The 13,646-nt window shown below is 41.7% G+C and overlaps 1 protein-coding gene across 1 annotated transcript in view; it reads right to left on the bottom strand.

The window, feature by feature from the left end:
• The window catches only part of ADGRG4 (adhesion G protein-coupled receptor G4), a 103,724-nt gene extending 91,898 nt beyond the window's left edge, over positions 1–11,826 (bottom strand). Inside the window, exons 1-2 of the mRNA XM_038588425.1 lie at positions 11,663–11,826; positions 8,770–8,848 (exon numbers count right to left, since the gene is read on the bottom strand). Coding sequence (XP_038444353.1) covers positions 8,770–8,839 — 70 coding nt within the window. The 5' untranslated portion in view covers positions 8,840–8,848; positions 11,663–11,826. The remainder of the gene's footprint in view (positions 1–8,769; positions 8,849–11,662) is intronic.
• Positions 11,827–13,646: the final 1,820 nt, after the last annotated feature.

Genomic DNA, 13,646 nt, shown 5'->3' with positions numbered 1-13,646 from the left:
AAAAATCAAAAAAAAATTTTTAAATCCTCAAGGAAAAAGAATTTTGCATCTATATTCATAAGGGATATTGGTGTGCAGATTTCTTTTCTTGTGATGTCTATGTCTGCCAGTTAACATTTTTTAACTCTCTAGCAGATTGCTATAGCAAAACATTGTGCTCCAGGTCTATCTCTGGCAGAGCCTGGGGAATAGGAAAATAAAACTCTTGCCACAGTGGTTACTCAATATGTAATTTTATTTTGCCTTTTGCCAAGTTCCCAAGCTGCTTTGCCTGGTGATGCCATGTTTACACAATTTTAAGCAGAACTGAATTCATTGAGCATTCAACAGTGCCAGTTTTTCCCAGAATGCTTCAACTTTTATATTCTCTGATTTTTCAGGGCAGTGGTTTAACCAGAGTCTTGGCCCCCCTACTGCCAGTTTCCAGTGCCTAGCATAATGGTTGGCACATAATGGGTCCTTTATAACTATTTTCTGGAGTGAGTGAAGCATTGGGCATAGAATGGGGGAAAGTTTCCTCTTCCTTTCAGACCCCAAAAGTAATAAATACATTCATTTTATTTTTAAAAAAAATTTTTCTTTATTTGACACAGAAAGAGAGAGAGAGTGAACACAAGCAGGGGGAGTGGGAGAAGGCAAAGCAGGCTGCCTGCTGGGCAGGGAGCCAGATGTGTGGCTTGATCCCAGAACCCCAGGATCATGATCTGAGCAAAAGGCAGATGCTTAAGCACTGAGCCTCCTAGGTGTCCTAATACATTCATTTTAAAAGTCAGTGAGGAAAAGGTTTGGAACCCTAAGAGATAGGCAATCCAAATGATGTCGTTTTTTTTTTTTTTTCCAGCAAAGTCTCTAATTTTCTGAAGACAGCACTGAGTAATCATCAGATATATTCTGCATTTGTTTCTCTGTCCTCTCTGTCAAGTTTCTCCTTGCAATGTTAAAGTGTTTCAAAGGTTAGGGGACCAAGATTCTGCATTTGCTGCCCTGAACAATCTCAGGAAGAGCAGACAAATGAAGTTCATAATGGTTGGACAATGTAGGCGTGACCTGGTCACTGTTTCTCCCCCCAGAGGTCACCTGCTTTCCTCTATTTTACTCAAGATTTCTGATTCAGAAAGCCTGACCGAGCAGGGGTGTCTGCATATATTCATTGCTTAGGTACTGTCATGAAGTACCCCAGACTGGTTGGGTTAAACAACAGACAAATATTGTCCCACAGTTCTGGAATATACGAACTGAGATTAAAGTGTCGGCAGGGTCTTTTCCTTCGAAGGGCTCTAAAGGAAAGATGTGTTCCATGCCTCTCTCCTAGTTTCTGGTTCACTGGCAATATTTGGTGTTCTGAGGCTTCTGTTGAATCTCCCCATTCTCAGCCTTTATCTCTACAAGGCTTTCTCCTTGTATGCTATGTCCACATTTTCACCTTTTATAAGGACACCAGTCATGTCAGGTTACAGGTCACACTATTCCACCTTGACCTCATCTTTCCTTAACTACTTACACTTGTAATGACCCCATTTCCAAATGTGATTACCTTCTGAGGTGCTGAGGGAGAGGACTTCCACAGATGAATCTGGGGGGACACAATTCAACTCATAATGCTGCATAAGGCTCAAGGCCCAGCTAAACACCTGGAAATACCTCCTATTAGAAGAGGGAGATAAGGGACGCCTGGGTGGCTCAGTGGTTAAGCATCTGCCTTCAGTCCAGGGTGTGATCCTGGGGACCCTGGATCAAGTCCGGCATTGGGCTCACTGCATGGAGCCTGCTTGTCCTTCTGCCTGTGTCTCTGCCTCTCTCTGTGTGTCTCTCATGAATAAATAAATAAGGGGATCCCTGGGTGGCGCAGCGGTTTGGCGCCTGCCTTTGGCCTGGGGCATGATCCAGGAGACCCGGGATCGAATTCCACGTCGGGCTCCCTGCATGGAGCCTGCTTCTCCCTCTGCCTGTGTCTTTGCCTCTCTCTCTCTCTCTCTCTCTCTCTCTGTGCGACTATCATGAATAAATAAAATCTTAAAAATAAATAAATAAAATCTAAAAAAAAAAAAAAGAGGGAGATAAGACAGAGCAAGTTTTAGGGAAGGGACCCACCAGAGGCATTGGCTACATTTATACTGTCAAGAATCTGGTCATTCTGAGGATGGGCATTCTGCCAAGGGTACACCTCAACATGCCTGCCTCAACTGGGAAATGTCACCACTCACTCATAAAAGGGGAATGGGCAGGGGCACCTGGGTGGCTCAGTCAGTTAAATGTCCAAATCTTGATTTTGGCTTGGTCATGATCTCAGCGTCCTGGGATCGAGCCCCACTTTGGGCTCCCTGCTGAGTGGAGACTCTGCTTCTTCCTCTTCCCCTGCCCCCCACTCATGCTTGCTCTCTCTCTCATAAATAAAATATTTTTTAAAAAGGGGGGCAGTGGGCAGACACTCATTTCCATAGTACACAAAACCCATACCTGCACAAGGGGTCTTCTGGCTCTTAATATCACAAATCCTTGCAAATGAATGATCAGGAGCTTTGAAAAATTTTGTAGACCCAGTCCTGGTCTAGCAGATCCATGGCCATCTGAGGTCATATAATGGATAGGTGATTGATACTGGGAAACTCCATTACCCACAACACCGTGGTCATCATGTGAATAGCCACAGAGAACTGGAGTTACTGTCTGCCACCTACTGCCTACAGTTCCCACTGGTCTTGTGAGTAACCAACTAATATGATTTTAGATAAACCAGATCTGGCATCTATAAAAGCATCCATCTTTGAGCTTCATTTCTGTCTCACTGGTCACTGAGTTATCCACTACATCCCCTCCTTCAAGACCCAGGCAATTGACCACATATGTAGCTTGCCAGGCATTCTTCTCAGAATAGGAAGCAGAAGAATTATCTCCACATAGGTAACGTGATTGTTCCTTCAAATTTTGGGTCCAAGGCCCATGTCCATTCAAAAAAAATGGATGTCTTTACTCATAAAAGCAGAAGCACCCTGGAAAATTTATTTACTCCACAATGATGGTCATTGAGCACCAACTATGTGTCAGTGCTAGAGTCCAGCAATAGAGTAAACTCATGTTCATACCAGGTCCTTGGCCTTAGTCAGCTTTACATTCCAGAGAGAAAGGTAGTCAATAAACAAGTAAATATAAAAATTACAAATTGTGGGGCACCTGGCTGGCTCAATTAGTAGAGCATGGGACTCTTGATCTTGGAGTTGTGAGTTTGAGCTCCACATTGAGTGTAGAGATGACTTAAAAATAAAACCTGGGCAGCCCGGGTGGCTCAGTGGTTTAGGGCGTGATCCTGGAGACCTAGGATCAAGTCCCACATCGGGCTCCCTGCATGGAGCCTGCTTCTCCCTCTGCCTGTGTCTCTGCCTCTCTCTCTCTTTCTGTGTGTCTTTCATGAATAAATAAATAAAATCTTTAAAATAAAATAAAATAAAACAAGACAAAACAAAACAAAACCTGGGCAGCCCAGGTGTCTCAGTGGTTTAGCGCCGTTTCAGCCCAGGGTGTGATCCTGGAGACCCAGGATAGAGTCCCACGTCTGGCTTCCTGCATGGAACCTGCTTCTCCCTCTGCCTGTGTCTCTGCCTCTCTCTCTCTCTCTCTCTCTCTCTCTGTCTGTCTCTCATGAATAAATAAATAAAATCTTTAAAAATAATAAAATAAAAAAATAAAAAAATAAAAATAAAACCTTAAAAAATAAAGTAACTGGGACTCCTGGGTGGCTCAGTCGGTTAAGCCCCTGCCTTCAGCTCAGGTCATGATCTCAGGGGCCTGGGATTGAGCCCCACATCAGGCTCCCTGCTGAGCTTCTCCCTCTCTGCCATTCCTCAGGCCCTCCTCACTTGTACTCTCTGGCTCTATCTCTCTGTCAAATAAATAAATAAATAAAATATTTTTTAATGAATGAATTAAAATAATTTAAAATTATGAAAAGCCCTCTGAAGGAAATTAATATGCTGATGAGTTACCTAATGGGATGGAAGGGATGAGGTAAATGGGAATATCTATATTAGATAGGATAGTTAAGGAAGACCTCTCTGAGAGAGGGTCCTTTGCACTTAGTTCTAGGAGACAGAAACAACTAGAGTTACAAAGATAAGGAGTAAGAGTGACCCAGACATGAGTAGTAGCATATGAAAGCATACGTAAAGGCCTTAAAGTAGGACTGTGCTTGGCATATACAAGGAATAAGAAGGAAGCCAGTGTGTCTGGAGTGGAGTGAGAATAGGATGAAAGGAAATGAGTCTCAAGAAGTAGTGGAAGACCAGATCATGCAGTACTTTTTAGGTCTTTTTTTAAAGATTTTATTTATTTATTAATAAAAGCCACAGAGAGAGGCAGAGACCTAGGCAGAGGGAGAAGTAGGCTCCCTACTGAGAGTCCAATGCAGGACTCGATCCTAGGACTCTGGACAATGACCAGAGCCAAAGGCAGATGCTCAACCATGGAGCCACTCAGGTGCCCCTGCTTTTTAGGTCTTATTAAAGAGTTTGGATTGTATTCTAATTGTCATGGAAATTTATCAGCAGGTTTTGAGTAGAAGAGTGACATGATCTGACTTGACACATGAAAGGATTGCTCTGGCCGCTATGTTGAGAATGGGCTATAGCAGAGCAAGAGTGGAGGCAGGGAGGCCAGTGAGAAGGCTATTTGAGCTTCAATCCTTATCTCCTGGGATGCCTGGGTGGCTTAGTGGTTTAGTGCCTGCCTTAGGCGGAGGACGTAATCCTGGGCTCCCGGGATGAGTCCCATATCAGATTCCTTGCATGGAACCTGTTTCTCCCTCTATGTATATGCCTCTCTCTCTCTGTGGCTCTCATGAATAAATAAAGTCCTAAAAAAATCCTTACCTCCTGCTCCCTTCTGCACCTATTCACTTCCTGACCTGTCCTCATCCCTTCTTGCTGGCTCTGTTCTCAATTCTTAGACCTTACGACAGAGTTGGGTTTCTTCTTGACCCTTGATATTCTTCCAAGCACATGGTTTTGCTCCACATTCTGGCTCCATCCAGTTAGAGCATCTGAGTCACCCTCTGCCTGATCTAGTGTTGACCCTAGCCCTCTATCCCACAACGACTCTCACAGTTGGGAAGCTGGTGACTTATCTGAAGCCTGAAGGAGACTAAACCTTAGTTATACCATTGTTTCAAGGACAGAATCTTCCCCACCCCTTTAGAAGAAAATGATGAGTGAAGAACAATTAGAATTATTTGTCTGATAACCTAGAAAAATCATTGTTTTGACCCATGGCTTTGAGACTTAGTCTGTAAAACCTTGTGACTGTTTTAAAGTGAACTCTTCAGGATTCAAATCTGCACATCTATCATAATTTCCATTGACCAATGACATTCCTCACAAACTCATTCTAATTTTCCAGTATAACACACTTTTCCACTTTTTCTTTCATGACTACACTACACTTCTAGATCCTTCTGTTCTTAGATCCCTCTATTTCATGCCCCATGAGCTCTCAAAAAAACCCACTTAGAGTCTGTGTCACATATACTGATACCATACAGGTGTTCAAAGTTTTTATTTATAATTTTAAATTGCATCAATTTATTTTTATTTGTAATTTTAAATTGCATCAATTTATTAAATAAAACAAATCTATTAAATCAGCAAATGTGTACTGAATGCCTAATCTGTGTGTCAAGACTTGTGCTGGATGTTTGGATAAAGAAATGAAGAAAACAGTTTCTTGCATTTGAGGAAGCAAACAGGGGAAAGATAAATCAACATCTTAGCAGGTAGTCAAGGCCAGGTGACAGAGTTGCCACTGTGCCCCATAGGTCCCATTTCAAGCTTTATTGTGAGAAACATGGTTTCCCATCAGGCCCTGCACACAACAAGAAGCCAGTCAGTGTTTGTTGTTGATGGTGATGATGATTTGGTATTTTTCTAGAAGATTAGCTCTCAATCTGAGGGCTATTCAAATTAAATCCCAGGTCTATTTCATCAGGGATTGTCATTCACTGGCATGTATGACCTTTTAGCTAAAGACTGATGTGCTAAATGAACAATGTTATCAACTGAATTTACTTGATATGGATGAGATTGCAGTTTTCCAAGGCAACCTTTTCCTTAAGTCTCCAAATTATCAGCTACTTCAGTTGAACTATCTTAATCATCTATTCACTGCAGAATCGAAACAAAGACAGAATCTATCTTCATTCTTGTCTCAGAGCCTAGACAAGGTCTGGGCCATTGAAGAACAGATGCCTGTTTGCCCCTGTGAATCAGTGATCAGCTTTTGGCATACCTCAGTTTCCCCATCTCTATTTTATGACTGTTGCTATATACATATATAGCAATATGATACCATAATAAAATAAAGTCAAACACAAGAAAATAATAATGACCACGTAACACAATAAAATAATTATTAGATTTAAAAAATATATTTTAGGGGTGCCCAGATGGCACAGTTGATGGAGCATCTGACTCTTGGTTTTGGCTCAGGTTGTGATCTCAGGGTCGTGGGATTGAGCACTGCAACTGGCTCCCTGCTCAGCACAGAGTTTGCTTGAGATTCTTTCTCTCTCCTTCTCCCTCTGCCCCTCCCTGCCACTGTGCTCACTCTCTCAAAATAAATAAATCAATCCTTTTTTAAAAAATAAAATATGGGGATGCCTGGGTGCCTCACCAGTCGAGCGTCTACCCGCAGCTCAAGACATGATCCCAAGATCAAGGATCAAGTCCCACATCAGGCTCCCCTTGAGGAGCCTGCTTCTCCCTCTGCCTATGTCTCTGCCTCTCTCTGTGTCTCCTATGAATAAATAAATCTTTTAAAAATGAAATTAAATATGTATCTTGAAAGAAAAGAAAGATGATATTATCATGTTCTGGTAAGCGTTATTTTTTAAAAGATTTATTTAGTTATTTGAGGGAGAGATAGTGCATACTCTTGTAAGCACGGAAAGGGGTAGAGGGAAAGGGGGAGGGAGAATCTCAAGTGACTCCCTGCTGAGTATAGAGCCCAATGTGGGGTTGGGTCTCAGGACCCTGAGATCATGACCTGAGCTGAAATCAAGAGTCTGAAGCTTACCAATTGAGCCATGCAGGTGCCCCTCCAGGGAGGTTTAAATAAAGAATTTTCATGACAAGTACCTGGGTGGCTCAGTCAGTTAAGTGCTTTCAGCTCAGGTCATGATCCCAGGATCCTGGAATCAAGTCCTATGTCAGGAGGCTCCCTCCTCAGCAGGGAGTCTGCTTGTCCCTCTCCCTCTGCGCCCCCCAACTTGTGCTTGCACTCCCTCACTCTCAAATAAATAAATACAATTTTTCATAAAGAAATAAATAAAGCATTTGCATGAGAGAAACTAGCCCAAAAGAAAACTCAAAACTTTTATTAAGTGTGCATTGTCTACCAAATAACATTTCAGAGTTGCATTAAGAAATGTCAAGGACGGGACGCCTGAGTGGCTTAGCAGTTGAGTGTCTGCCTTTGGCTCAGGGCGTGATCCCAGAGTCCTGGGATCGAGTGCCATATTGGGATCCCTGGGAGGAGCCTGCCTCTCCCTCTCCCTTTGCCTATGTCTCTGCTCTCTGTGTCTCTCATAAATAAATAAAATCTTTAAAAAGAAAGAAGAAAGAAAGAAAAAGAAAGAAAGAAAGAAAGAAGAAAGAAAGAAAGAAAGAAAGAAAGAAAGAAAGAAAGAAAGAAAGAAAGAAAGAAAGAAAGAAATGTCAAGGACAGGGGCACCTGGGTGGCTCAGTGGTTGAGCATCTGCCTTCAGCTCAGGTTGTGATCCCAGTGTCTTGGGATCGAGTTCCACATTGGGCTTCCCACGGTGAGCCTGTTTCTCCCTCTGCCTGTGTCTCTGCCTCTGTGTGTGTGTGCCTCTCATGAATAAATAAAATCATAAATAAATAAATAAATAAATAAATAAATAAATAAATAAAATCTTAAAAAAGAAAAAGAAATGTTAAGAACAGAGCTTGGCTAGGTCAGTTAGTGGAGCATGCAACTCTTGATCTCACAGTTCTGAGTTCAAGCCCCATGTTGGATGTGGAGTCTACTTAGTTTTAAAAAGAAGAAAGAAGAAAGAAAGAAAGAAAGAAAGAAAGAAAGAAAGAAAGAAAGAAAGAAAGAAAGAAAGAAAGAGGGACACCTGGGTGTTTCAGCAGTTGAGCGTCTGCCTTTGGCTCAGTGCGTGATCCCAGGATTCGGGATCAAGTCCTGCATCAGGCTCCCAGTGAGGAGCCTGCTTCTCCCTCTGCCTATGTCTCTGCCTCTCTCTGTGTGTCTCTTATGAATAAATAAATCTTTTTTAAAAAAGAAACAAACAAATGTCAAAGACAATAGTCCAAACTACTGTTTACTTGAGGCCAATTTTCTATCAAACTTCAACAATCCTGGGGATCCCTGGGTGGCTCAGCGGTTTGGCGCCTGCCTTCGGCCCAGGGCGTGATCCTGAAGTCCCAGGATGGAGTCCCGCATCAGACTCCCTGCATGGAGCCTGCTTCTCCCTCTGCCTGTGTCTCTGCCTCTCTCTCTCTCTCTCTCTCTGTGTCCCTCATGAATAAATAAATAAATAAATGATAAATAAATAAATAAATAAATAAATAAATAAATAAAAGACTTAACACAATCCTGAGTGAATGGATTCACTGACTAAAGTTTCAACCTGTCCTACAGTCATATTGATGATCAAAAGGAAGCTGTAGAGAGACAGCCTCACAACCTTTCAAATGGTTTATTTCTAACTATGGCATATGAGACATTGAAAAAAAGCGTAAGAATCCATTTTCTTACCTGAGAGAAAGATAAAGCTCAACATGAGAATCAATCCATAAAGCCTCTGACATCTGATGTATTCTTTCATTGTGTAAACCTGTGTTCAAAAGTCAGAAATACGCCCAGCTGAGAATCAGAACAATTTTTAAGTGTATGTGACCACACTTCTTCCCATCCAACGCAAGGCATTTTCCAATTGCTTAAAGCCATGTCCGCCGGCCACAATATTGAAGCTTGCCTGAGTTATGCAGCCTTGCTGAAACCTCACTGATTGATTTATTTGCATATCCTTCCAACCAAACTTTGCTGAGTGCCTACATGTGCCAGACCCTGTGTTACACACTGGGAGTACAGTGCTGGGGAGACAAGTTAGCCCAGAGGGGAAGACAGACATTGAATGCAGGCATAATTACAAAGTGGGATGAATTCAACCTTAATGCACACAACTTCTACTCAACAACTTGCAAATTTAACAATCCTAAACATTTTTTTCCTTTTTTTTAAAACTTCTTTCCTTGATTGATTGATTTTCATATATTTTTTATTGGAGTTCAATTTGCCAACATATAGCATAACACCCAGTGCTCATCCCATCAAATGCCCCACTCAGTGCCTGTCACCCAGTCACCCCAACTCCCTGCCCACTTCCCTTTCCACCATCCCTTGTTCATTTCCCAGAGCTAGGTGTCTCTCTTGTTGTCACCCTCACTGATATTTCCCACTCATTTTCTCTCCTTTCCCCTTTATTCTCTTTCACTATTTTTTATATTCCCCAACAATCCTAAACATTTTGAAGAAAGCACCATGCAAGAAGACTTTACTGGTAAAAGTAATCCATCAAATCATTTCTATTTTTAAAGCAGATCTGTTTAGAGAAACCTGATCATCGCTTTACATTTACCCAGCTCCTCTCCTTTAAAAAGTGTAATTAGGGGAGTGCCTAGGTGGCTCAGTCGGTTAAGTGTCTGCCTTCTGCTCAGGTCATGATTTCAGGGTCTTGGAATCAAGCCCTGCATCCGGCTCCCTGCTCAGCACGAAGTCTGCTTCTCCCTCTCCCCCTCTTCCCTGCTCGTGCTCTCTCTCAAATAAATGAATAAAATATTTATAAATAAAATAAAAAGTATAATTAGGGGCACCTGGGTGGCTCAGTCGGTTAAGCATCCAACTCTTGGTTTCACCTCAGGGTTGTGAGATCAAGCCCCATGTCAGGCTGCATACTCAGCAGAGAGTCTGTCTGAGATTCTTTCCCACTGCCCCTCCCTCCACTCTCTCTAAAAAAAAAAAAGTGAGTTTTTTGAAAGTGTAATTAAAGCTGCTTATTTGGGAAATACACTGGAAATCCCCTTTTCTCCAGGCAAAACAGTGTTAAAACTACAAATCTTACAGAACTGTATTACAGAAGCTTGGCAGTAGGGTGCTGATGAGCCTTTTCTGATTTTAAATAAAATATACTTCTGAATGATTTACTACTGATTTAAACATTTCTTTTCCTATAGGATAATGCAACATATTGTATTTCTTACCACTTCTAAGTGCGACTTGGAGTGAATAGACTCACTTTACATTTAAAGTAACAGAACCAATTAGGAAATCAAATGAATCTTGGGCTTGCTATGAGTGCCAGCCATTAATACAGCTCTTCATATTTACCAAGTGGTCTACTGCCATTCTCATTAGAATAATAACAGAATTTGTATGACTTGGATGGATTTTCTAAACTATAAGCTTAGAAGTCGGGGATGTCTAAATCTTTTATGACTTGCAAGATGAAATTCAGCTTAAATTTACAGTGCTGTAGGAGGACCAGACTGAGAATCCATAACTAGCTGTGAGACCGTATTTCTGTTCCTTCATTTCCCTGGGCCTCAGTTTCCTTATCTGTAAAAATGGAGATAATAATCTGCTTATTTCCCAGAGCTGCTATGGAAGAGGATCAAATGAGGTGATATTTCAAAGGCAATTTTCAAAGTCTAAAGTGTTATAGAAATGGATATGATTGCTATCTATAAAATGGAATTTTCAGTAGCAAACAATCCAATTTATATCTGTCTTGCATTTCCCCTAAACTTTTATAATAATTCCAATGTATGTTTCAGAAACTTACCTGGTGCCCAATAAATAACTCATAGGACACACTACAGAATACTATGCAGCCATTAAAAGGAATTAGGTAAGTCTATATGCCTGTCAGGTATGAAAAAAGTGAGTGGGGAAGGGGGATGGGCACTGAGGACTTTCCTTTATATACCATACAGTTCTGTACTGCTTGGTTCTTTTATGATTACATCCATTACCTATGTAATTTTTAAAACTGAAGTAAAGGAGACAGGAAGGGAGGGAGGAAGAGAGGAAGAGGACAAGATAAGAAGGAAGAATGCATACTAAATAGGTTTTCTCTATGGCTAATACCATTCTGTACTGTTTGAGTATTTTATACTGAAAGTGCATTACTTTTAAAATTTTTACAAAATAGGGATACCTGGATGGCTCAGCAGTTGAGCATCTATCTGCCTTCAGCTCAGGGTGTGATCCTGGGGTCCTGAGATAGAGTCTCACATCAGGCTCCCGGCATGGAGCCTGCTTCTTCCTCTGCCTGTGTCTCTGCCTCTCTCTCTGTGTCTCTCATGAATAAATAAATTAAATCTTTAAAAAATATAAAAATAAATAATTGTTTTTTTGCAAAATAGAAGAAAGAAGAGGAGGAAAAAAGAGAAAGAGAGAAAGAAAGGGTAGAGATTAAGGACCTTTGTTTTATACCTCCTACAATCATATGCAATTTGGTTCTTTTGTGATGAATATATTTTTTCATCATTTAAAAAAAGTTAAAGGCAGGAAGAAAGGAAGGAGAGAAGGAAGGAAATAGAGACGTAGGGTAGAAAGGAGTGTGGAAGGGAGGAAGAAAGACACTTACCTAGGAGCTGGATTCCTTTAACTTTCCACCCAGTGTCACCATGGGGTCTAGAAGAATTTGCTTTATGAATGACCAGATCTGGTCTCCAAATCCCTATGTTTGATGTGAAATGGAACGAGCAAAATGCAGGAAGGCTCATTATCTGCTGGCCATGCCTCAGTCACTTTTTTTTCTGGATCAACCCAGCCTCTCTGCTCTTAGCTTTATGGGGCTTATTGACTAGGGCAGATCCTCTTTCTGTGGCTTGCCATACGTCATGGAGCTGGCTCTCCCGAGCATGAAATCAGCCTGAGCAAAGTTCTCCGGTTATTACATATCTGCAATAACCCACTAATTTGAGGGCTCTTTCCCAGTGTTCACTAAGGATTATCTGCAGTTGCTAGTTGATTATCACTTTAATTAAATTGGATATATTAAACCGGCACTTGCTCACTTAACTAAGGCTCATTTCACTTTACTGAGAAAATGGGGATGGGGGATAGTATTCAGAGCTTTAAGCAGAAATCAGAGGCCAAGGAAGTATTAACATGTTCACGTCTCACACCATTAGTGAGGTAGAGCCAGCTATTTACCCTCACTGCTGGTCCATTCCTCAAATTGCTTTGAAAATAGATTTATAGAACTGGTTTTGGGTCATTCTCAAGGGAAGGATGTATTTTTTGCCATGGAAGGCACCATTATAGCCCTTTGGAATTATGGGAATATCACCAAATCCCAACAAGCATCCAGGGATGATCCCTACCAGCCTCCGAATTTCCAAGGTCAGGACCCTGAGTTCAGAGGGTACAGTGACTTGCTCAAGGTCACAGAGATTATGAGAGGCAGACCAGAAGTTAGGATTGAGAGCTCCTGGTTCCCAGGCCAATGCTTTTTCCTCTCCATCTCATACCTTAAATGGAAAAATTCAGTCTAATAACGGAGTATCGCTTCTTGGCCTCTTGGCTAAGATCAAGTGTAATAATGAATGGAGTTAACCTCTTATAGGTAGGCCAGTGGTTCTCCATGGGGGAAAGGGGAAGAAGATGCTTCAGAATTATCCATTACTCAGCTCCAAGCCTAGAAACTGTTATTGGTGTGGTGAATGAGAGCCCAGGCTTTCCAGAAGGGTGGACTACACTTTGGTTCTCAGTTGTATGACATAGGGCCAGTTCCTTAACATCTCCAGAACTCCCCAGTGTCCTCATTTGTAAAATGTGGCTAGTGGCACTCACCTCATGTCCCTGTGAAGATTACAGGAGACAGCAGGTGTAAAGGGCTTAGCCCAGAGCCTGGCTCAGACTCCCAATGCCACTGCTCCTGCTAGAACACCACTACTTTGTCTTCCCACTGTGTGCAAGGACCTTTTGTGACCTCCCCACATGGTCCACACACCTTACAAGAGGGTATGAGGCAATTGCCAAGGATCATCTTAGCATTTCCTTGACATTGGCTTCTGTTTCACATCAAGTCTACTCACTGGTCTGCCTCCCCCATCCCCATAATACTTGAGCTCCAGAGGGACAGGAACTCCATGTTATTCAGTGGCTCACACAATGCCTGGCACATAGAGAGTGCTCACTGAATATCTGATAAATAAATGAATACATGACTATGCATTTTCCCCCCTACCAAAGTGTGCACTTACTGAGGACAGGGAAACACATCTTTGTTCTCCTCATGCCCTGCCCCAGGAGTTGGCACAGTGCCTGGCACATAGTAGCTGCTTTATGCATATTTGTTGAATTGAAAAAGAATTTCGAAGAGAATATATTTATATGTACTTGGATATGTTAGGAAAATTCTGTGGGAAGAGACCCTGGTGAGAAAAGCTGATTCTAGAAAAGGAGACTGAGAAGGGTTTGGATGGGAGGGAAATTTACCTTTCTCTTCATATGCTTTTGTTATGTTAGAATCTTCGTTATTTGCATATGTTACTTTTAAAAACAAAAACAAAAAAACCCACTATGTTTATTTTTTTAAAAAATCCAATGTAGTGCAGAGCACC

Source organism: Canis lupus, chromosome X (assembly GCF_011100685.1).
Source record: "Canis lupus familiaris isolate Mischka breed German Shepherd chromosome X, alternate assembly UU_Cfam_GSD_1.0, whole genome shotgun sequence".
NCBI lineage: Eukaryota > Metazoa > Chordata > Mammalia > Carnivora > Canidae > Canis > Canis lupus.
Note: the sequence above shows the minus strand (reverse complement) of the source record. Positions and strands in the feature narration are given on the sequence as shown.